The sequence below is a fragment of the Conger conger genome, chromosome 8, assembly GCF_963514075.1.
Source record: "Conger conger chromosome 8, fConCon1.1, whole genome shotgun sequence".
Lineage (NCBI taxonomy): Eukaryota > Metazoa > Chordata > Actinopteri > Anguilliformes > Congridae > Conger > Conger conger.
This window is the reverse complement of record NC_083767.1, coordinates 16,055,901-16,082,353: the sequence shown is the minus strand read 5'-3', so window position 1 is coordinate 16,082,353 and position 26,453 is coordinate 16,055,901. Positions and strand designations below refer to the sequence as shown.

Here is a 26,453-nt window from a genome sequence, read left to right as displayed (position 1 = left end):
ACAGGAGAGTGAGGAGTAGGAGACAGGAGTGAGAGAGGGCAACAGGAGAGTGAGGAGCAGGAGAGAGGAGTGAGAGAGGGGAACAGGAGAGTGAGGAGCAGGAGAGAGGAGTGAGAGAGGGGAACAGGAGAGTGAGGAGTGAGAGAGGGGAACAGGAGAGTGAGGAGCAGGAGAGGGGGAGAGGAGAGTGAGGAGCAGGAGAGGGGAACAGGAGAGTGAGGAGTGAGAGAGAGGAGTGAGAGAGGGGAACATGAGAGTGAGGAGCGAGAGAGGGGAACAGGAGAGTGAGGAGTGAGAGAGAGGAGTGAGAGTGAGAGAGAGAGGAGTGAGAGAGGGGAACAGGAGAGTGAGGAGCGAGAGAAGGAAACAAGAGAGTGAGGAGTGAGAGAGGGGAACAGGAGAGTGAGGAGCAGGAGAGAGGAGTGAGAGAAGGGAACAGGAGAGTGAGGAGTGAGAGAAGGGAACAGGAGAGTGAGGAGAGAGAGAAGTGAAAGAGGGGAACAAGGAGAGTGAGGAGCAGGGGAGAGAGGAGTGAGAGAGGGGAATAGGAGAGTGAGGAGCAGGAGAGAAAGGAGTAATAGAAGGGAACAGGAGAGTGAGGAGTGAGAGAGGGGAACAGGAGAATGAGGAGCAGGAGAGAGAGGAGTGAGAGTGAGGAGCAGGAGAGCAAGGAGTGAGAGAGAGAGGAGTGAGAGAGGAGGGAGAGTGAGGAGTGAGAGAGGGTAGCAGGAGAGCGAGGAGTGTGTAGAAAGCAGAAAATAGGGAGCAGAATCATTCTAAATTGAGTCCATAAATCTGCTCTGTTTCTAAGATGCAGCAAGAGGAAGGTTTCCTGCTGCAGTGTTCCATATCATTCATGAAATATGGGCCCCGTAACAGTAATAAAATACTGCTAAATTATGCCTTTCTTTACACTGTGACCAACGACAGATAGCAAACATCTGCTCTAACTTTGTAGAGAACTGATTCCATGTACAGTATGCTGCATGGAAATAAATGTCCATCAAACCTTCTGTTCTTCTCTGGTTGTGAACACCCCAGCTGAGAAAGACACATGGAGTCAGTCTAGGTCTTCACTGTGGAATCAGGCCAAGATTCACCGCGATACAAAGTCCATCCAACATAAAACATCTTAATCCACCAGAGTTTGCATCAGTGCAAACAGTTGCCTAATTAAAGATTAATCTGAAATTTTAAGTGTCTGCTCTGGACAACGTGCGGTCAAAATAGAAATGTACATTGTTGAGTCCTGGAGCTCCAATAAAAATGTCCTAATATTACAAAAAATAACATGGTTTTACAAAGTGTTTTAAATAGCTATTTCCAAGATAAAACACTGTCCCCTGTGATTTATTATTAGTATGTGCAGACGTAGCCATTTGAAGGCTAGTACAATATACACTCCTGTAGTGTATACTGTACCAGCTCATTGATGAAGAGCATTACAGTGAAAAATACATACTGTGGGACATAAGGGACTACAGACAAAACTACAACTGATTGAACAGACACAGACAGTAGATGACTAACTACTGTTACTCACTATTACTCTGTATCCACCTCATGGCTGTACTAAGTGGGGTGATCATTGCATTTTCATGTGTGTTTACCTAGGGCAGGTCAAAGGTTATAGTGCCGGGGTGGCAAGCTAAAAGAAAGATCACACAGAGCAGCCAATATGAGCAGACTCAACTTCACACACATTCATACACACAAACACATCCACTTACATTTACACTCTCACACATACACAAATATCAAAAATTCTTCTGTGAGAGGATGCAGTCAGTCTGACTTACATAGATATTGTACATCCTGTCTAATTCACACTTTCTCAGTCACCTGTTAAAGCAGTTTAAGCAAAGCTTAAGCTGGCTTTTCGGCAGGGATATCAGTCCCCAATAACTGACTTATATTTTTGACTCATCCGTTTAAGGCAACACATCTTTCATCAGGGAAATAAGACTGCAGCTCTTTCTGCTTGCATAGAGTTTCATAAATGTCTTTTCCTCACGCTCAGTACAACGGTTTGATTATCTCAGTAGTTTTTTCACTAGGTTTGGAAATCAGCAAAAACCAGCAGGTGTGGTTCCTGTCTGAAAACCTTCACTTAAAGCGCTCTTCTACAGCGATGAGAACACGCTGACTCACGTCTCTCAGACCGACGCTCACAGACCGCTGAGCTCCTCCGGAAACTATTACACACCATAGTGCCAGACCAGAGACACACATTCGCTCTACTCCCAGATAGATAATTTACAACATCAGACTTCAAGGCACAAAGGAACAAAGCAGAACTTTATTTCAATTGCGGCGCAGCCATTTAGCAAAAAGCTCTTATCTAGACAGAAGTGTGGCTAATGGCCTGGGTAGCGCATTAGCGTGGGCTAACCAAGCACGGATTCCAATTATAAAACCTATTATTGTAAGGAAGTTCTTCATCATCATTATCTCCATTGGAAGGCCTGATAATAACCGACTATATTAACATCCGCCCGACACCCATCGAACAGAGGCAGGGGAATGCAGGTCTTGGGGCTTTGGAGAGTTTGTAAATCATCTAGCAGGGCTCCAGCCAACAGTGACCATGTTTGTCACATTAGACAGACAAACAGGCAGCCGAATTCCAATCTCTGGCTCCGTCCACAGTAACCGCAGAGGGGGGAGGAGGACCAGACCAAAATGACCACGTATGCCCACAGTGTGCAGAAAACTCCCGAAATAACAACCTTAAACCTGGGATATTTTTAAACCTGAAGAACAGACCCAATGAGATTTCCTCTTTCATACAGGTCCAATCACAGAGCCAATGAGATTTCATCTTTCAGGAAGATGCAATTGCAGTGAACTCTCCGAATACAGAACTCAGGCATAATGACAAGACTCCAAAACCTGAACTTACTAAGACAGAAGAAGCTACTCGAGAACCTCCAAGGGAGAGCAGCTTCCATCTTGTAATACAGCTTACTCAGTCTGGGCTCTCAGTATCAACACCTTTAGCTCATTTAGCATTATGCTAAACCCTGATAAAATGGAAAAATGTTTTTCAGCATTACTGGACCCATGCTAAATCAGTGCTGTGATGGAATTAGTATCTGCTGTGCCAACAGTGCCAACAACAGTGCCAACTGCATAAAATGCAGACACATCAAAACACACACACACACACACACACACACACACATACAGTCAGTACTTTACCTGTGTGGGGTTGTAGAGTTCCTGCATGGCATTCCGTGAGTTTTTTGGACAGCAAGCATCAGCTGCAAACGGACTCCTACGCATGACTGCAAGAGAAAAATAGACAGCATCAGAAACAGTGCATTGACTGCGTTACTGCAGTAGAAAACACACACAGTGTTAGAGACGGCCCACTTACTGCATTACAGAATTGAGCCATTGCAGTATGGGTGAGAGGGGGGTGCAGGTATCACTGCTTATTACAGTCACACTGTCACGGTCACACTGCTATGGTCACACTCATTCCATTTCCTGACCAAAAATTCCCACAAAACAATCAGACGGGTGACTCAGTTCCTTCAATCTCCAGTTACACATTTTTGTTGACGTCTTATCATCTCATTTCTACTCCTGGTCAAGTGTCCTGGTCATTCACCATGCACTGGTCCACAGAAAACAGACCCAGATCTAAAGTTGCCAACATTGGTTTGGTACACTCGAGTACACAGCTAGGGAAGGAGGAGGGGTAGAGAGGCCAAACCCATGGAAGCACAGAAGGTTGTGTCTCAGGCCCATCTGTGGCTGTTTGGTTTCATATGCTGCCAAACTGTCAGCCAGAGGATCCCAGGCTTCTGTAATGACCAGCAGGACAAACACACACACACACACACACACACTCACCTCACTCACACACACCATACACACACATGCACACACACACACACACTCACACTCCCTGTGAAAGAGACCTTCAATAATAGGGCTTGTCCTTCTTGTTGTCATTCTGCACTTTACTTCAGTGAGTGTCCACTCTGTGTCCCTCTGCACAGCATTCCTCAAGACTGCTTTTACTCCACTCTTACATCACCCTTACACTGCTCTTACACTGCACTTCCACTGCTCTAACACTGCTTTTGTGCCACCCTTGCGCGTGGGCATGTGCGCACATCAGTGACATTCACACGCTCACTCTCTCTCTCACACACACACACACACACACACACACACAGAGTTAAACAGAGCAGATGAAGCCAAAAGGTCAGTGCTGAGTCTGGTTTTTCTTTTGACTTTTATCTGACTTTCATTTTGGATTTTCATCTAATTTCAAGCCGTCACCATCAAAGGCCAAAGAGTGGTGGCCTGGTTCATGAGGATTCTGCAACAGCCACAAGCCTTCAACTCACCCACCTGCCCTCTTATCAACTGATCTAGGTTTGATTACTCAGGCTTGCTCTGGCAACAAGGACAGCAATGCGACTCTGGACAGCAGATAAATGAGCCCCCAATCAATGGGCGGCAGGGTCCCCGATGGTTTGTCTGATAGACTCACTGCACTTCACAGCATTTATGACATCACACGCTATATGGGTCTGCTCCGAACTGGAATTTAAAGGTACAGTGTAGATACCAGCCCACTCAATGACTGGCCCCTAATAATGAGGCTGGATTAGTCGGGTCTGATAAGTGTGTGCTGTATCTGACTACAACGCAGAGAACACCAGGCCCATTATAACCACTTTTGTGCTTCACAGCAACTCACCTCTTAAGCAAAATAACTTTCAGGGCTTGAATCTGTAAACAATAATTTAAATAAAGATTTACATTTTCTTGCCTGAGCTTGAGGTGGATTTTGGCAGGGAAATTCTAATTGAAGAGATACAGTCCGTTTGGGTCTTTGCGTCTCGTTGTCTGCATATGTTTGTGATGTGTGTGTTCAAGTATGTGTTTGTGTGTATGCTCGTGTGCGTGTTGCAAGGAGTAGTGTTCAGAGCGGAGGACATAACAGAGAAAAAGGAGAAAGAGGAGAGAGAGAAGATGCAAGAGAGCTAGTTGATGCAGGCAGAGAGGAATAGTGAATGAAATAATTAAATTGAATGAATGAATGAATGAATGAAGGGAGAAAACCATTTACAGAAAAAGATGAATGATTCAGATACTCGATTCACCAGAAAAAGAGCTCAGCTCAGTAACAGACTGTGGCTAATGGGATTTACCCCAGCAAAAAAACACCCCAACAGTCCTTGAGAATATCAGCCCTAGAGAGGAACACTGAGGGGTGATTGATGGGGGCAGAACAGCAGCTGTTCTGGGGGAAGGCGTGGGCACACAGGGGGCAGAGGACCCCTAACCCCAAAGACCACTGACCTGACCCCTCTCCAAAACTTGAGCAGTGACCGTAAACTCCTGATTCACCACCTCACACCTCAACATCCGCAGCTAACTAAGCTCCGCCCTGCAGAAACAAAATCTCCAGCTTGATAGGATGGGTGTGCCACAGCACCTCCCATTTACCTCAGGCTCCACCTCCACCCAAGCACGTTTCACAAAGAGAACCCTTTTCCACCAGTTGCTATGCGACAGAAGGAACATAAGGATACACAATGCGGAGAATAGGCCATTCAGGCCCTCTAGAACAGCGCTACGCAACTCCACGTCCTGCGGGCCGCAATGTCTGCAGGTATTTGCTCCAACCATGCGCTACACCACCTGATTTCACTCACAATTTTATCTGCTTGGTTCAGATAATAAACTAATTACCGAGACCAGGCAGTGTACAGCACCTTTAAAACAAATGCCTGCAGACACTGCGGCCCACAGGATGTAGAGTTGTGTACCGCTCCTCTACAACTTAAGAAAATAAGAATACAAAATGAGGAGAACATGCTATTCTGCCCCTCTACGACATAAGAACATAAGAATATATTGAGGAGAACAGGCCATTCTCTTTTGAATGAAAAGACCACAAGGGTACATACTGAGACCAGGCCATTCAGCCTGTTCGATATGTGAACTTTGAGTGTAAAGGTGTGTAAAGATCCTGGCCTCTCGTCTTGTAGATACACACACTGTCCCACTTAGCTGTTAAACCCGGATCTCGGGTTACAGAGTAACAGATCTGTCATTGACAGGCCTACTCCTTCCACAGCTCTTAGTGAAAACATCCACCTTTAACCCCGTCCCCCAGGGACAGAGAGAAGGAGAGAGAAAGAGGAAGAGAGAGAAGGCAGGACGGAGAGAGAGAAAGGGGGAGGGAGAGTGAAAGGGAGAGAATTTTAATTTGAAATTTGAATTTGAGAGGGAATGGTTGAAAGGATGGACATGGTCAGGGACACAGTGACGCAGCCAAGGACAAGGCTGCCTTTATCATGGAAATGAATCCCATAAGCACAAAAACTGTCAAACTCACGCAAATGCACACACACACGAGCAGACACATACAAGTATGCACACACACACACATCCGTGCACACACACACTCACACAGACGCATGTACACACATACTCACACACACACACACACACACACACACTCACACAGACAGATGTACACACATACTCACACACACACACGAGCAGACACATACAAGTATGCACACACACACACACATTCGTGCACACACACTCACACAGACGCATGTACACGCATACTCACACACACACACACTCACACAGACGCATGTACACGCATACTCACACACACATACACACACACACACAGACGCATATACACACATACTCACACAAACGAGCAGACACATACGAGTGTACACACGCACACACTCGTGCGCACACACACATGGACGCATGTACACACACTGGTACACACACACACACACACACACAGACGCATGTACACATATGCTCACACACACACACACACACACACACACACAGTGTCCTACTGCCAGTCTCTCTTGTGAAACGAGGCAACATGTGCATGAGAGTTATTCTATTCTATTCTTACACCCCACAGCGATGTCTGCTGTCATTACCATCACCTCTCTTCTTCTGCTTAACATCCGTACTGAGGTGATTCAAGTGCAGAAGAGAAAACTGTGAAAAACCTACTTTATGTCAGTAGCATTGAGAGGTGTGTGCGCGTGTGTATGTGTGTGTATGGAGGGATAGTTTCTCATCATCTCACTGTGTGCTGTGTTGATATATTTATTTATTTATAGCAGTGTACATTTGTTATTTAGTGTATTTGCTGCTTCAGGAAGAGAGAGAAAGTGAAAGAGAATGAAAATGAGAGAGCAAGCGAGAGAAGGTGAGAGATGAAGGAATGGAGAGAGGGGGAGGGAAAGAGAGGAGTAGCAGTTTTCTGTGTGGAGTGTGTGTTCTCTCACTGAGTTGAACAGGCTCACCCCGCAGCCAAGCCAAGTACTAATTATAGCAAAGTGTTGCCATGGAGACGCCTCCCAGACCAAGGGGGGTAAAGAGGGGGAACCCCACACAGGCGGTGGGAGTCTGTTTGGGTGGTTTCTTCAAACAGACAGAAACATCTGTCACTCTGCCACAGGAACCTCTCTCTTACACATCGCCTTTCCCCAATATCCCACAATGCATCACACAGTATGTTAGCACTAATGTTCACATGCTGTACATCCACCCACAGATCTTTCCTGCTTACAATAGAGCTGCCCTGCCTTACTGCATCCACAAATAAGAACCACACTTGCTCCCAAAGAGAAGATAACAAAGACAGTTCAGATTTAGTTTCTTCAAAAGATTCATCCAGGCTGGGTTAATAAAAATTCATATGTATTTATGGAATCATGAATTATTTAGCTAGCGTGATTGTATGAACCAAAAGCATGATAATTACAAAAGAGAAAGGCCAGGGTAGTATTTCTGAACTGAGACATTAAATACGGCATGATACCGACATATGCTCCCCCATACACTGTAAAAACAGTTTCTAAAAATATGTCTGGATGTGTAATTCTTTAGAATTAGAAGGTTCTATCTCGGGCAGCCTGTAGTGTAGTGGTTAAGGTACATGACTGGGACCTGTAAGTCCTTACCCCCATATTGCTCCAGGGGGGATTGTCTCCTGCTGAGTCTAATCAACTGTAAGTGGCATTGGATAAAAGCATCAGCTTAATGACAGTTCCTAAAAAATACAATTACATCTAATATCTGTGTTCTGAGAGCACCTCCCCCTCTCCGAACCTCCACATCACGCTCACGACTACTGTCTGTTCTGGCTCCACGGTGGTGGAACGAACTCCCCGTTGAGGTCAGAACTGTAGAATCTCTCCCCACCTTCAAGCGCAAGCTGAAGACACACCTCTTCAAGCAGCACCTCTCTCCATCCCTCCCTACCTCCCTGTGAACCTTAATTGTTGTCTCTGTGACTTGCTTTGTGTATCGGAATTTTTTGTTGGCTAGGTAAGCAGTGTTTGGATAGTTAACTTTGGTCACTTTTGCTCTGTTTCTTTGTTTCTTTGTTCTCAAAAAAAAAAAAAAAAAAAAGGCCCTCGTCCTTATCTTTGTTGTACAGGTAGCATTTGAAATTGTACTTCCCTCTTGGGTCTTTCAGCGAACTTATCCCTGGTTATGGGTATGCACTTTGTTGTACGTCGCTCTGGATAAGAGCGTCTGCCAAATGCCAATAATGTAATGTAATGTAATTTATGACACTAACTTGTTTAAAAAAATGACAGTTAGAACCTTATAATTCTCAGCTCACGATTTGCCAAAATGTTTAGCGGAACATGCTATCTGTCCAAAGGTAATTCTACTCATTCTTTCAGAATTTGGCCCTTGTAACATGGACCTGCATTTAGCAGTAAATGCACACACACAGTCTCACGCTCTCAGCCACTGTATGCATGTACTGTATTCACAGGGGTCCTGAAAGTGCACTTCGTCTTTATATGTCACTGCTAACCAATTGCCCAATTTGTTGCCTGAATGTTGCTTTTGAGTGTCCTCAAATCATTTCCTCTGTGCGTCCTGATAACAAGCCGGACGCAAATTGACCGTTTTGTAAAATTTTATGACCTGAAGCACTAGCGGCGCGCTAACCCGCTGCAGCATGCTGGTTTCTAATGGCTGGGAGAGTGATTGGAAAGTCATTAAAGGGGGCAAACAGGAGCTGATGTCAGCAGAATCCTGGCAGAAGCTGTCACCGCTGCTCTTGCCGTGTAATTGGGCCAAGCAGAACATATTCCCATGAGCCTCTGCTACAAACACACTGGCAAATATTATACAGTGTGAGAATCGCAATGACATTCCAAGGTCGTGCACAATGCTTTCTCTCTCTTTTTCTCCGTCTCACTTGAAGATTTACTTTCATGACAAATAAGTCTGTTGCAAATGCATGTTAAACAAGTTCACAAACACAAAAGTATTAGTATAAACAACAATTATATTCTGTATGTCAGCACATGCTCTGTATCAGTGGTGGTTGAAAAGAGCTCTGGATCGGATTCTCGGATACGGTTGGACCACGTTTCCGCAGCTTAACCGTGTTCTCCGTCTCTGGAGCAATCACAAGGGATCGGTTTTATTGCAACCCCTAATTGTGTGTGCCACACCCTGGGAGAAGGAGGGAGAGTCTACTTTCAGACTGAGAGAGAGAAAAAGAGATAGGGATGGAGAGAGGGGGAGAGAGGACTGGTGAGAAACAGAGGGAAAGGATGGGAGGGGAGAGACAGAGTCCAGTATCTGACTGCATACTAATTTATCTGCCTTTATTTAATCAGGCACACTTTGATTAATATTTTCTGTTACCTTTTTAATTAGGCCTGAGGTTAATTAGAATTAGGTTCTGTGATTAGGCTCTGACTCAAACCCACGACGCACACGGAAAACGAACACGGAAACGGAAAGAGGCCGAGGCAGAGCGAGAGGAGAGATGAAAGGGGGAGTGGGAGGAGAAAGGGAGAGTAGGAGTGTGAATGAAAGCGTGGGAGGAGACAGGGCAAAAATCAAACGGACAGAGAGAGAAAGATAGTGAAAGATTCAATTTAAAAACTGCCCCCAAACAGCAGAGAAACCATCAGCCCTGAAGTGAAAATGTCATGTTATACAGCACAGTCTACACAGCACTATCTCTCTTTCACTTTCACACACACACACTCACAGACAATGAACAGAATGAAACTGTGATGAACTGAGAGGAGGTGAGATGCAAGAGATGGAGTCTGAAAGGGGAAGTTGAAAGAGAGAAAGGAGAAAACAGCGGTGGAGAAAAGGAACCTACAGAAAGGCTCAGGATGTGGAGCCCCATGTAACAGTTCAGCACATGACCTCTCTGCATAAACTCCCCAAGAGTCTCATTTCAAACTTACCCAAACATGCCAGCCATCACCCTGACCGAGGGAGAGAGAGAGAGAGAGAGAGAGAGAGAGAGCTGTCTTTACACTGTAATTTAAATGTGTTTTTGGACCTGCCTGCCGCTGAATATAGCTGTGGTAAAGCATTTCTACGCTACATTTCTTTTTTTGACGATCACCAAATGCACCTCACAGCTTGGGCTGCACTTGAAGCTATTTCTGTGGGAGCATGACAATAATAAAGTGTTTAAATTCAATTGACTTTGCTTCATTAGCAAGCCCGTAATTATCTGAACAATCCATTAGCACGTAATCCCAAACTTTTCCCTAAACTGTTTCACACAGTGACAGAGTGTTCTTTCTTCTCGTCAAGCTGAAGAATGCCCTCTCTCTCCCTCTCTCTCTCCCCCTCCCTCTGTGGGGTCACTCAGCGTGGCTTCCTTCTTCCCCTCCAATGGGAAGTCTTCAGTAATTGACAGTGTTCCACGGGGAGCCCTGCCTGCCTACTGTTAGCTAACAGGCTCAGAGGAGCTGCGATGCTAATCTCCTGAAAGAGCTTTTTAACCTGGCTACAGCCCTGTGATGTTCAGCCCTCTGTTCTGCGCTCCTGGCTAATCTCCCTGGTCTCCCGCCTTCCAACCTCCAGCCTCTGACTCCCAGCCCACCCACAGCCCAGCTCCAGGGAATAAACAGGCCCAAATTTCAGAGTCCCATATCCCAGATCCAGGCGATAAACAGGCCTAAATTTCAGAGTACCATAGCCCAGCTCCAGGGGATAAATAGGCTCAAATTTCAGAGTACCATTGTCCAGCTCCAGTTGATAGATGGGCCTAGTAACAGAATTAATCTAGGGCCCATTCATCTCCACCCAGCTGGTCAAGGCTGCATTCGCACCCCATAATTTCTGCAGACACACTGGGGCACCTACATACTGTGGCCCCCAGACTCTCTTGCACAGGGCCCTCGTACCCCTGGCAGTGGGGGCATGCAGTGTTAGCTGGTTTTCATTGTCTTTCAGGACTTAGGTTCTAAATGTAAGTCACTGATTGGCGACAGTCCACATACCTAATTTCCAAGGCCTAAACTGCTCATGAGAAAAGTGAAAGAAACGTGGGAGAAATATGCAATGAAATCAGTTCCATTAAATGCCGGTAAAATGTGAAATACTTCAGGAGAACCCAGAGAGGTTTTAACAAGTTAACACTCTAATCCCAAATGTCATATTAATTAAGTTAGAAATTTGTTCTGAATAGCAGGCAAATTGAAGGTTCCTTTAAATTTGTCAGAAATCTGGGGGCGACATGGCTCAGGCAGTAAGAGCAGTCGTCTGGCAGTCGGAGGGTTGCCGGTTTGATCCCCCGCCCGGGCTGTGTCGAGGTGTCCCTGAGCAAGACACCTAACCCCCAAATGCTCCTGACGAGCTGGTTGGCGCCTTGCATTGCAGCCAATCACCGTCGGTGTGTGAGTACGTGTTTGAATGGGTGAATGAGAAGCATCAATTGTACAGCGCTTTGGATAAAGGCGCTATATAAATGCCAACCAAATCTGCAGGGAGTCAGCTGCAAAAACCAAAAAAGGTCAATCTTAACAAGTGTTTAAGTCTTATATTTACACTTAAAATCTTATTGCTATTGCTTTAATAAAATAAATTTGCTAAGACAAAAATAATATTTTCTACCGAAGAATTAAGGATCATTACAAGACTAAAACACTGAATTTCTGAAAATGATTTGAGCCGACCCTGGTTGATGACGATGCCTGAGGACCGTACCCTCGTCTCGAGCCCAGGAGTGACAGGCGCTCACGGTGACAGCTTGTGACCCCCGGCGACCTTTGCATCAGGGACCGTCTCCTCGCACGTTTGCGGCACATTCCGGACCGCCGTGGACAAGGGTTCCGTCTGTTCCGCTCCGAGTCGGATACGGCTCATTTATGCCACGGCAGTGTCATAACCAAACCCGTTCAGCTGTGTTCTGTAACCAGATCGCATCAAAGGCCTTCTACACACAACACGAGTGTGCAAGGGATGTTTCACACCCACATGTGTTCAATGGACATATATTTTTATATTTATATCATAGTTACTGGATATGTTTTATATTCTTTTTTATATTTCACGACCTGATGAATACAGCACATTTGAAGAAAAACAATCTGTCTGCCCTTCAAGTGTTATTCAGTTGCAGGTGTGCTGAAATAAAAACTCTTTTTAAAAATCCCTCTGAGGCTAGGTTTTGAGGGGGTGGATTTCACAGTAGGAAGAATCCGTTCTTAAAGTTTGCTAAATTCTAACTCTGCGATGTAGGACATTGATCAGTATGAAACCCACTTCTCTGCACATCATTGTGATAAAAAATCAGCCAGCAAGGTTGTTTGTCTTCATGGTGATGTGCGGGTCAGATAATGACGTTAACATTGTTGTTGTTATTGTGTTGTTTTTGTTTTGAGAATATTCACTGTTATTATGTACTGTCACCATTATTATTTGACAGTGCATAATGCATTTTTGGTTGATGCTTATTGGCAGGCAATGGGGGTCAGTACCAATTAAAACACCCCCTCTTCCAACACCTCCATCAGTCCAGGCTGTCTCCAGTCCATCTCTCCCATCTCTGTGACACTCATCAAACTCAGAGATCTCTCCAAGCCTCTGACCTATGCAAATATATACTCCCCTGTCCTCCTCTCTCACTTGCTCTCCCTCTTTCTCTTTCCTCCTCTCCCTCTCCTTCTCTCTCCCTGTCTCTCCTCTGCCTCTCTCTGTCTCTCTGTCTCTCAAAATTTTCGAATTCCGTTACTGGCATCACAAAATTTGCATTTGTATTGCCAAAGCATGGCAAGGAACATGTGAAACATCAGATGACACACAACTAATAACAACAGGATAATATGATGGTATATAGCATACATAATGCATGTACATAGTCTCCCTCACTCTGTCTTTCACTCTCTCACGCAAATGTACACACACCCACACACTCTGTTAGCTTTTGCAGTATGAAAAATTTCATGTCTTTCAGACATCCATTTCCTGCCTGTCTTTCCATCTGTCATCCTGTCTTCAAAATGAGTCAGAAACGCCCACTAGACCAGCCCGGCCTCATAGAGCAGACGGAACAGCTGTTACAGATGTACATGTGCACACATGTCTGTGTGTATGAGTATGTTTGTGCACAAGTTGGTGTGTGTGTGTGCGTGAATTTGTATGCTTGACACAAATTAATGACACATAATGTTGAAGCCATTAGCGTAGACAACATCTGCCCTGGGGAACGTTAGCTTATAAATCCTCAAGGCCTCATTGTTTCTCACAATATCATCCTTATTAAGGAGCAGGAAATGACATCATCCCTCAGATAAGCAGGATGAGATCACAGGGAATACCTGCTGCTTTACTGCCTCTCTCTGTATCACTGCCGTCATTAAGCGTTTTCCTTCAGTGAACAGTCAACCATCAATCACGATAGGGCCTGTAACTATGGTGACCCCAGTCTTATCACTGTAGGGCAGTGTGTGCTTACATCACTGCTTCAGAGTTTTCGCACAAACTCCAGGCGTTATCGAGATCACTGACCGAAAGAACTGCATACGCCCGGTGTTGACCGTCTTTGTGGTAACCATTACTGAAATGTCTCAGATTAAATGCCTTCCTTGAGGAATGGATCATAAAAAACAAACTCACCGCATGACTGTACACCAGACAGAACAGAAACAGAAACACAGTCAAATATATGTACCTGAAATACTGAAACTCTTGGCAGAAAACCAGAATGTGCAACCACATAACTGGTGAAATCCAGTGGCTTAATGGTAAGTCTTTTTGGATTACCATTAATTCGCAGAATTACTGTATACATTTGACTAAAAGGTAAAAAGATTTCAGATAAAGTGGTGGAGCACACAGAGCTCAAAGCAGTACACAGTTTAATGCACAGAATAGTGTATTGCTCCGAGCTTTGAGCGCTCCCCTTTTCTTATTTTGGGCTAGCCCCTGTGAAGTTGTCCAGGTAAGGAGTCTCATAGGGTCTATTTGTCTTGGCTGTTTAGCTCGGCTGGTAGCGTGTTGGGAATTTTCCTTTTTGCATCAGATAAAGCATTTGCTAGAACTGCTACACCCCAGTAGCAAGCATCTCCGTCCCTAATGAAGAGCTCACCAATGGCCCGGAACATTCTGGAACATTCTGAAACATTCTGCCAACCGCATGTGTACCAGCCTTGCAGTTATTTCCACTTCTTTAGAAATGTGACATCACACGGCTGTGTGAAGGAAGTAAAGAATGACTCAATAACCCAGAAAAAGGGGGGGGGGGGTAGACGTAGCGCTACGAATTTGAGACGGCTACACATAAACCAGTCACGTTCCCTGGAGAGAGTGCTGGGGTCACTCATCCGTCTATACCAGGGGTAGACGGATGAACCTCTACACGGTTCTCTCATACTGAGAACCGTGTAGAGAACAGTGAATCAAATTAAGGGCCAGACAGGTAGTACTATTAAGGAAGGCAATAATGCAAGTCCCGCCAGCTGTTAATGTAATGTGCTTGCCCATTCAGCATAAAGGTACACAATAAAAAGCTGGAAGCTTTGTTTGTGCCACTGTTCCCGGTCATTGTTAGCAGCTGGGGGATATTGAGTTAGCTGGCTAGGCTGAAATGTTGCTTTGCAACTTTTTGTAATCTTCCAGGTAGACAGCAATTGCTATTTTTTTGATGATAAGATTTCAGTTTAACCTCCTGAGACCCAGGTGAAAAAAAGTGTCTTGGATGGCAAAAACATGTTGAATATATATACATATATTTAAATAAATTTAATTTGAATGTCCCGAAAATACCGTATAGAAGGGAAACCAAAATGGAATGTGCCCATTTGAGGACACAGGGTCTCAGGAGGTTAACTACCGAATACCATTTCTTTATATTTTTGTTCATTTATTATTATATTTTATTCATTCCGACAAGAATTTCCTCCCTCAGGCAATAAACGTCTGCTCTATTTACTTAGATTAAGACCTTGTCTCTTGAGCAGACGTGCAAGGTTATGGTTCTCCCGTGGCAATCACCGCGATATGTAACAGGAAGTCAGTGCACTTCCTCGCCCCCACTTCAGACTGCATGTGCGTGGCACGCCACATCACATCAAAGCACAGAGGTCACCTCCGACCAGCCTCCAACTTCGCACTGCAGTTCGATGCCAGGCTGGACTGGCACAGACTCAATATTCTACAACATGCCGAAAGGTTATTTTTAGCAGTAAGATGAAAAACGAAATGGATGCTGCCATCATGACTAATCAAAAATGGCTGAAATTTACTTTAGAAAGTTGAGGCTCAGAACCGCCTTCGCAAACTGCCACAGGCAGAAATCAGTGGATGCTTGCAATTTCAAGCTGTAATTTACTGGGGTGTGGACTCCACGGTAAAGGCAGGCAAACAAAAGAAGGTGTGCCTTTCTATGGCAACAAAGGGGAAAGCTCAGTAACGGAGCGTGTCATTTCCTGTTAGTGGGTGCTCTTGGACATCCAGGATATGGCCATGACAGAAAAAGCAGCAGCCTACTGCACAACAACACAGAAAGAGAGAACATATATAATCATCCCATGAGGAATATTTCTACCAGTAATCCCAAATCAATGGTATTATAAAACATTAACATTTTAAAAATGAAGAGGCAGACATCAGAAATACACTGCAGACATGATTAGGCTGTTATATTTCTAAATTTGGGTCCCCACCATGTTTGTTCTGTACTCAAAATAACACAGTGAGAAGAGAAAAGAATGCTGGAACTTAACACACACTCAGAAATAAAGGTATGAACATGAAATTGTACCCATAGCCAGCAATACATATATAACTAATTTGTACCTTTTTGTTTTTTTGCTTTGGGTACGTCATTTGTACCCAAAGAGAACATGACTGTACTTTCAGGGTACTTACAGTGTACTTTCAGGGTACAAAAATGTACCTCACTGTCACTCATATTTCTGAGAGTGCACACACATACATGCAAGCACACACACCCTCATACAGCCAAGCACGCACACACACACATACATGCAGGCACACACCAGAGATGCTCACAAGTCATCAAATGCAAGTTCGAGTCAAGTCTCAAGTCTCTGACCTAGAGTACAAGTCAAGTCTCAAGTCTCTGAGCTAGAGTCCGAGTCAAGTCTCAAGTCTCCAGAATGGTGCTGCCTAAACATCAGTATCGCTATAGAAATTAATCATGATTCCTATGCTAATTGAAGATATAGACACCAGAAGTGTAGAAGACATATTTTGTATATGACATCAAGTGTGTGACAACTGAAGAAGCAGTATTATCTGGGGCACACAAAAAGATAGTGGTTATTTCATTTATTTATTCATATATCAATGAACTACAAGGCCTGAGCCAACGTTTTGGCAAAGCCTTTTTCAAGATGGCTGGAGAAAGGCGTGCCAAAACCTAAGGTCTGGTGTGATAGGTAATTGATATATCAATAAATAAGATAAAATAACCATTCTTTTTTTCAAGAACTCTGTGTGAATCATGTGACATAATGTAAGCATTACCATGGGCTGTAATATGAGATGATGGTCAATAACAAAATATGGGCCTGTTATATGGACACAGATTAATCTTAATCCTGGACTAAATGCACCTTTGTATGGATTAGGTTTAATCTGCATCTGCGACTCAAGAATAATAATTATAACTTTATTTGTAAACATTACAAAGTGTTGAGAATTTAATCACGTTGCAGTATTGGTTTATTAATATACTTATACATTGTTAAATGAAAGGTAACTGTTGAGCATTTACTTTAATCATTCAAGAAAATCAAATGAGCGATTGTTTATGCAAGAAAACAGGAGCTATGATTTTAGGAGTACATCTACATTATGCAATAGGAAAACCTTGAATCCTAAGGAATGCCATTGCACTATTGCATGATTCATAACATCCAAACTCGGCATGCCCGGCCCGCCCACATAACTGCTAGTGCCCCCCCAACTGGCGCCCAGATATAGTTATTTTTGTATTAATTCCAGTATTTTTCTGTAAAATCCAAAATATATAATACTAACTTTATATTTATTATAAACAAAGACATTAAAATAGAAAAACAATGGTGTGTGCAAACCGGTACTGAAAAAGGACGCTGTTTTTTTATGTAGCTATAGTGGTTACCGCGGGGTTTCAGTTGGTATTCGAGCCGAGCAGTTTTTCTCTAGGTCTAGGATGGCTATTGCTTTTGTATTGCTACATTAAAAATGGACATTCGCAAGTGGCTTAAATCGCCAGTATCTTCCAATTCCGTCTCCTCCTCCAACGTTATATTGGAGGAATCAGATCCCGCCAACAAGCCCCGTGATGATGTTGATGGCGGAGAGCCTGAGCCTAGTACCAGCAGCGGCGGCCATGGATCTGCGTCGGCTAGCTCGAATGCTACTACTACTAGCCATGCTGCTGCTACAACCGGAACGGTATTTGGACCACAACTGCCTGTAACTTTTGGATTATCGTCAGTGGATGACGTGTGTCAGCAGTGACCGCCATGGTGTGTGTGTGTGTCTGTCAACAGAGTGGTCGGCTGCTATTGTGTAGTGGTGCTTTGGTGCTTTGCATAGGCTATCCCTGTGTTGACTCTACTTTAAATTATGACGGCATGATATTATAACGCATCAGCATCCGCCGCGGTGCTTATTTAGATAGATGTGGACTGCTTTGCACATGGTATTATATTTAATGTGTTTTCTAGTGCTTTGTGCATTACCTCTGTGTAACTGACTGCTTTAAATTATGAGGGTTATGTAGTATCTTTAGGCTGGTCATATTTTCTGTTGATGCAATAATGTGATTATCCCATAGGTTATACATTACACTATTGGCATTTGGCAGACGCTCTTATCCAGAGCGACGTACAGTTGATTAGACTAAGCAGGAGACAATCGTCCCCTGGAGCAATGCAGGGTTAAGGGCCAACCTTGCTCAAGGGCCGTGCGGATCTTATTGTGGCTACACCGGGATTAGAGCCACTGACCTTGTGTGTGCCAGTCATTTACCTTAACCACTACGCTACAGGCCGACCATATATATTATGTATATATATATATACAAAATTGCAGTGCCAACCTCCCTGCCAACCGCCCCAGAATTGCAGGCCGCCCATATATATTCTGTATATATATATATATATATATACAGATTACAGTGCCAACCTCCCTGTATTGTATCCCTGGCATCTATTCATTTCCTAAAGTCAAAAACCTTGCAAGTGCACCTGATTGGTGCCAATTATCAGTGATTTTGTTGGCGCTCTCCACTATGGTAACTTGAAACTCGAAAAATGTTAGGCATGCATATTAAATCTATCTGAGACCAATTTGGTTAGTATGCAACCTAGTTATGTGTCAGTGCTGCACAAAGACAATTGCTTGTGTGTAGGGTGACGTTATGGGTAGGGCATTTTTCACGGTAAGAATGAATTTTAGAACAGCGCGAGCATGAAGTGCCTGAGCCTCAAAGTGTTTTTTAAATTTTTTTATTTTATCTAATGGGGTGGCTATAGTCTTCTTTTTTCAAAAATGGCATTACTCGACACAACTTCCGCCATATAAACACCTTTGTAGACTACATTTGAGTGTGATCTAAGAACCTCGCGTGTCGAACCAAAACAACGGTAGCAATTATCTTGCTTGCACATTTGCCGGAATGTAAACAGGTCTGGAAATTTTATGAGAACATTAACAAGACATTCAAAATCACTCGCTGTCCTGATTGCATATCGATGTTAAAGACCACACTGATTAACTGTGACACGAACATCATACTGTGTCTGAAACGCCTCGTTTTACCAACACAACAGTTTAGCTAAGTTACATTAAGGCAACAATGAACAGCGGTGGGATCAGCTCCAGTGCTGATAAACTGACTTACCTTTCCGTATGAGTTTTCAAATGTCTGTTGAAATTTTACGTGGTTGCTCCCTCATCTTTTATTTTATTTCTCTACATTTTGCTAGTTGCAATCATTTTGTTTTATTTTATGAGCCTGAGTTGTGCACAACAGGCAGAACTGTAATCTTAGCTAGCTATGCTGCAAGAAATACAGAGTAGGGTGTTGCTATGGTTGCTACTAAAGCAGTGTGGCGCGTAAAACGACGTTGGGTGTGTTTTAACATTTGGCAGACTCTTATTGTTCACAAGTCCTTATTGATAAGTCTGAGTCGAGTCTCAAGCCATTTTTGTATGAGTCCGAGTCCGAGTCCGAGTCGAGTCTGGAGTCCGTGTATGTGCGACTCAAGTGCGACTCGAGTCCCCATCTCTGGCACACACACTCTAGTCTTAAAAGGAAAAGTAGTCTAATTTTAACGGGCTACTTTAGCACCAATTAAAAAGTCAATGTCTAGTCAATGTCTAGTCTAATATGAGGCTGTATACAGGATATATGACATCAGGGCCATCTATGGACAGGAGCAGGCTGTCTCACACCTTGAACTGCCCTGAACTTTAGTGCTGGCTCTGAGCATTAATGGGGGTGGGGTTGGTCTGTATCTCCGCAGTGTTCCTGGAGTCTGCAGGACTTCACGTTCTGTCATACAGAAAAAGACCTCACTTTGCTTCGCTCCTGGCCGCCACGACAGCACCGGGTGCCGAAAACCATGCCCAAATGTGGTTAGACCTTTCCAGCTCTAAACCTGGAGCCTGCTAACTGGCTCGCAATCAAATCAATATTTACTGTGAGCGACACTGTGCTCTGACCAACACTTTAAAACACTCGTTCTCTGCAGCCAGCCCAACAAAATCTGCTTCTCCTACTGTGTGTCTGTGTGTGTGTGTGTATGTGTGTGTGTGTATGTGCGCATATGCGTGTCATCACATGGGTAAGAACGGGAAGATGTTTGTATGTGTGTGTGTGTGTGCAGGTGTGATCACATCAGTGGGTACAGGCAGATGTTTGTGTGTTGTGTGTGTTTGTTTGAGTGTGTGTGTGTTAGAGGGAAATCATCAGACACTGGAGCGGAGAAGGTGATGCTTACAGAAGAGTGTGTCTGGGTCACAGGAAACAGAAGTGAGCAGTCAGGCGGAGTCTATCGCCCATATAGTGCCATGTTCAGGCTGCAGCCTCTCGCTCTGAGCTCCGTTTATTTTAAACCCAGCGCACGCTGGGCTTGTGGGAAGTTGTTGAAAAGCAGATGGCTCTTCGGTAAACACTGTGGTTTATGAGCCATGAAACAGAAATCCCTTTTAATTCCACGATACGCAGTTGCCAGAATTTAATTTGTATTAAAAATAAATAAATGAAAACACTCAAAGTTAACACATGGATATAAAGCCATCTTTACAACCCTGTGAAAAACACAGGAAAAAAAGTGAGAATCCACACTCGCTTAGCAGCTCTGTTAGTTTGGGTTCCAGAACCACAGCCCTCGATGCCTCAGCGAACAGACACAGCAGTGATACGTCTGGGATAGGAGCCTATGACCCTGTGGCTCACAGACCTCTCATTCACACATCCTGTAATGGACGGCAGAGTTGTCCTGTAAGATAGCTACATCATACAGATGTCGGAGTTGTCCTGTTAGAGCCCTCTTACAGATATCAGAGTTGTCCTGTTAGAGACCTTGTACAGATATCAGAGTTGTCCTGTTAGAGACCTCTTACAGATGTCACAGCTGTTCTGTTAGAGACCTTTTACAAATGTCAGAGCTATCCTGTTAGAGACCTCTTACAGATGTCAGAGATACCCTGTTAGAGCACACACACACACACACACACACACACACACACGCACAGACACACATTTTTTGTAAAATGGACAAACAAAAGACACTGCTAGATCATTGACTGAAATGGGGGTCAGGTATGTAGCAATCAGCGTCTGTATATCAGTTACATACCACATTCTGCCTTTAACAAGCACAGCGAGGAATTTAGAGTTTCCCAAAGAAATTCCGCTCCCCTCTACGTACCCCCCCCCCAGAAGTCTAAGGTCTTTGTCCACCCCTCCTGCTTAGAGTTCAGCTGTTTCTGCCCCACGCATGAAAGGCACTATATAAAACTCTATCCAAACCCTAAACAAGGCAACCCTGCCATTTGACACCCTTGTATTGCTCTGAAGGCGGAGGTGCATTGTGGGTATCTTGTAACCTGAGTCATGACCTCCGTTTTCCTCCAGTTCATGAGTATGCCGTGTGTGTCACCTCCACATGCCCCTTGCCTTGTTTCTATAGGCCCAAGAGTGAGCAAGGGGGCAGCTACAGCTATTACCTTCATTCCTAATCGAAAATATCCCTGAGCAACTTCCATTTTTACACACACAACCCCTGTTTTTTTGTTATTAGCAATAATAATAATAACAATAACAATAATGCTTCTGCTGGATTTGCTACTGGTGGGTCGGTCATTTGGAACTTGTTGTTAGATTGAATTGCATTGCATCTGATGGACGTATCGTTTTACAGTTTGCAGGATGTTGTTTAATATTGTGGTCTTTTGAGTTTTGCGATGGTGCAAGATTCACTTCTTGCATTGAAAAGTTCCTCTTAATCACCATTATTACAGCAACCATATTCCAGACTGTTAGACAATTTATGTTCATTATTTCTGAAGGCAATGTTGTGAAACTCAGCACACTGTAGCAAGCATGCAGACAGCCACCACCAGACTCTGAGCTTCTGCTTCTAGTCTCTGCTGAAACTCACCAAACTGCTCCCAGTGGTAGCCTCATTTTCAGAATCATAACCGACAGTATATAGAGTACAATGAATCTGACCAGGCTGCTCATAACCTTACAGTACTATGAGCCTGACCAGGCTGCTCATAATCTTACAGTACTATGAGCCTGACCAGGCTAGACATAACCTTTACAGTCCTATTAGCTTGAATTGGCTGCTCATCACCTTACAGTACTATGAGCTTGACCTGGCTGCTCATAACGTTACTGTACTATGAGTCTGACCAGGCTACACATAATTTTACAGTACTGTGAGCTTGAACTGGCTGCTCATAACCTTATAGTACTATGGGTTTGACCGGGCTGCTCATAACCTTACAGTACTATGAGCCAAACCAGGCTGCTCATAACCCTACGGTACTACAAGCCTGCTATGGTACGATGAGCCTGACCATGCAGTTCATTACATAATGATACTCTGAGCTGGACCAGGTTGACGTGATGTGAGATGTCAGCCCAAACTCCAGGGAAGAGCTTTGCTGATAAACAAATTATTGGTCCCATCTTCTGAACATTCAGGGCTTTTCATAGGTAGGGGCAGTCAACTAGACCAATAAGCTGTAAGATGACGTACTATATCTAATTGGAATGTTGGAAACTAACGTCACAACTCTAACTTCCCTGTTCCATACACTGCAGAGACTACAGATCTGGTAACTGGTCCCTCATGTGCATAACCAGCACCCTTCGGCAGTCTGCGCGCTGAGTCAGACGCAGATGACCATTGAGCTCCCCTGTCTCCATTTTCGGTGGGGGCTCGCGCTGCAGACGTCTACTGGAAGTTCCCGATTACGCACCGAATTTAAACACTTTAGGGGCCTGAGTGTGAACTGTGAGGCAACCTCCGCTAAAACCGTCCATGGCTTTTTCACACAGACACACCTCTGTCATGCTTCATTTTATGTCTTTGAGGGTCACACGCAGTCTCTACATTGCTCTTTAAAAATACTGCGTTCACCAAAATAAATCGTATGTCTTACGTACAAGTCTGTTCCTGTTAGTTGTATTCAGACTGAATTATAGAGACAGTTCGGGGAATTCCAGAGTCTCGTGAGAATATCATCTGCTATATAACTGAATTCCTCAGTCCTACCCCCGAAAGAAATAACCTGAAATTCCAACTTAATAATAGTTTAGATTTCGTTTTGACGACCATAACAACACTGTAGCTAATTTCGAAGGTGTAAAATTAATATTTCATACAAAAACCAGTCAGTAACAGGTACCTGGCGCAACGTTAAACTCGATACCTACTGCGCAAATAAGGCGCTAACAGTGACAGCTGTTTTGTCAGCTCGCCCAGCGCTAAAAGGTGAGATACACCAATATCGCGAAATGAACACTCCACAAAGTACGGCACATATACCGACTAACTGTGTGAATAGACCTATACAAGTGATTTTCCTGGAAAATGGCCTGCAGTTTCGTAAATATTGTAATGTTGTAAATTATAATTGTCCTATTTTCACACTTTAAGGATCTGCTGTAATCCCTGCCTCACGCAGCAGAATCGCTTCATTAAGCTTCATATTTATAATGACATGATATGGCATGTAGCCTGTTAGTTTCACCGCAAAGTTGCCAAGTTGCCGGAAACAAACGAAGATTGACTATGACGCTCAGTTAATTTACTCAAAACAGTTTGGCTAATCGAATACAAAATATTATATTAGTCGTGTAGCCTATACAGCGCTAAATAACCTGGGTTCACATCCAGAAACCACTTCACTGCAGTCCAGTCAATGCATCATTGCAATTTTTTTAACTAGCTGTGCAAAGTAAATAAATCTTGGAAAATGTATGCTTTCACTGGCCGTGCAAAGAGTCTAAATGTGGTTCTTCGATGCCAACACGGTACAGTACGCCCACTGTACTGGATAACTTCATGCAGTTTATAGCCAACATGAGCCCCGCGCTACACCACTGAAACAATGGTCATTTGCGAATGATGCATCGGTACGGCTTTGTGCGCTGTATAATAAAAGACAGCTGCGTGTAAAGTGGGCAGAAGTGTCAACGATGTGCTATTATGTTTCATTACAATTCATTTAAGTACCAATAAATAGACTCTAGTAACGTATAACCCAATACAGTCAAACATTGTGATAAAGCAAATGACGCACAGTCAGAGCGGATTCACTGTTATCGCGTATCAGAAAGTCGACTCGTTTATGAGCTCATGATTTAGGACATAACGTTACATCATTCCAAACCGACACGGTCGTTGAAGCAGTACGGCTCCGGTGCGCAAACAGTTCAAATACACATGAAGAAATTAATGAGCATGTTATGCCCGAGGAGACGGCGAGGCAGGGTCATACCTGGTTGGAACATACTTTGGAAATAAAAGATGACCAGAATAAACGATCCGAAACAAGTGGCGAGTACCATCCGGCAAATCCTGCTCATCCTCGTCAGTTCTAGCAGAGCCTGTTTCATGGCAGGAAACCGGCTAACGGCGGTTGAATATATTCTTGGAAGATGAATTATTTCGACCGCCGAAGACCAATGCGTCTGGATGGTGCTGATGATGATGATACTAGTGGGGTGCGACTCTCAATCAGCTCAGCGCTGCCCCGGAGCGTACTACTGTTGTCCACACGCTCAACTGTGGGGGAAGCCAAACTCTGTCGCCCCCTCTGAAAATAAAGAGAATGAGCGCGCCCAGTTGCGCACTGAAAGGAAACGTCGGTGTGCTTGAAGGGACAATCGCAGGATTTCACAAATCGAAAATATGAATTAGCAGGGCTGACCCTCATTGCTCTGAGGTATATAGGACGGTGTCTCTCACCACCGGACGTGGCTTACAGCATTTCGTTCCAAAGTCAGATTCAGAAGACAGATGCTCATGAATTATTTGGTGTCATTGGACGCATTTTTTTCTACTCAGTTCACCGACCCCTCTAAGTGTGCATCCTGCAGAGATGTAAGGATGGAGACGGTGATCAACTTACTGCATTTGCTAAAGAGTCCAGGTCATATGAGAGATCCATGGAAATATTAATTGTATTGGTACAATTACTGCGTCTAACATTAATGGCAATGTGAATCTCCTGAACTCACCGATCCACCGACCCCCCAAATACAGAATCATCAGATCATCGGAATTAGAGCAGGATAACGGACTAAGACGCAGACAACGTGAAACGGGCTAAATGAATCAATGCAGGCTCAACTAACAGAGTTAGACCAAGTGAATGTTAACAGTGTAGGGGTAACTGAAACAACGCAGGGTATCGGAATAAGTGCAGACTCTCAGAATCAGACCAGGCTAGCAAAAGCTGACCAGGCTAACGGAAACAGGGCAGGCTAACTGAAACAGAAGATGGTAACGGAATCAGAGGTGACTCAAAGAACACATTGTACACTCCCCGGTTAGTCCAAAGCAACAGTGAATGGCCCTCTTCTGCATGTAATGGTGCCCTCTTCTGGAAACGGGAAAACACAACAGGGTGACAGCAGGCAAATAGTGTTCTTATCATTCATGTTAACAGTGACAGGAGAAGCACAGTGAACGATCATACTGTTCATTTTTTATTTTTTTAAGAAGAAAGGCATAATTGCTGTGTTGTTATTCAAATTGTATTCATTTGTAGTGATTAAACTATTGATAATTTACTCTGTATACTGATAATCTATGAGTAATTCCATCTTTATGTGAAGGTCCAGATGCAAAGCTCCTTGGTGGGGTGCACTACTCCATTCCTGGAGGGCAAGTCTGCAGGCTGTACTTCTGACAGCTCGATGAACTATGCTGATTCACTATTATACTTTATATACTAGCAGCCTGCTGCTGTAGCTGGTGCTTATACAAATGTCAGTTCAAGACACGATTCAGCTAATTTAATAATGGGACATTAATTGTAATATGCTTACAGCCCCAGCAACCAACCCCCCTTATTTATCAAACCATACCAGTTGCAAAGAAAAACAATAACACAGTTATCTGCCTCTCCATATGGAGCATGTTCAAAGCAGACATAGGGTCCTTGAGCTGTTAAGAGCTTGGGGGTTCTTTGAAGTTCATTGAAATGCTAACAGGCGGTACACCCTTCTCTTCCTGTTCTCTGACACCATTAGTTATTTGTGAACTTTGTACTGTTACTATGAATTCTATTTCTGTCCTTTGTCATTCACACGGAGAGAGAGAGAGAGAGAGAGAGAGAGAGAGAGAGCGAGAGATGCACTGCTGTTGAAGGAGATAAGTGTGTAGATAAGTGCATGGTTTGTCATGATGATTTCAAAATTTCAGTTCCTGTAGTGCAGTGTTCATTCTAAACTCCTAGATTATTTCAAATTTAAGGCCACAGCACCTGCAGGTTCAACTCCTGTCTTGGAGAGCTGCAATGTCTTTAGGTTCAAGTCCATCCACCTCCCTCTGGGAGATGATTCTGGTTTAGGGGGTGGTGAAAATAGACAGCCACACAAAAGATAGGAGGAAAGGAGTATGAGTGAAGTTAAACCTCAGTTAACTCTGCCCCACCTC

At 44.0% G+C, this 26,453-nt stretch overlaps 1 protein-coding gene across 2 annotated transcripts in view; it reads right to left on the bottom strand.

The window, feature by feature from the left end:
• The window catches only part of LOC133135451 (carbohydrate sulfotransferase 11-like), a 32,753-nt gene extending 8,238 nt beyond the window's left edge, over positions 1 to 24,515 (bottom strand). The window contains exons 1-2 of one of the 2 annotated variants that reach the window (XM_061252463.1): positions 24,289 to 24,515; positions 3,202 to 3,287 (exon numbers count right to left, since the gene is read on the bottom strand). In XM_061252463.1, the coding sequence (XP_061108447.1) occupies positions 3,202 to 3,287; positions 24,289 to 24,406 (204 nt within the window). In that variant the 5' untranslated portion in view covers positions 24,407 to 24,515. The remainder of the gene's footprint in view (positions 1 to 3,201; positions 3,288 to 24,288) is intronic. The other variant, XM_061252464.1, reaches the window with a different exon arrangement.
• Between the last annotated feature and the right edge of the window lie 1,938 nt (positions 24,516 to 26,453).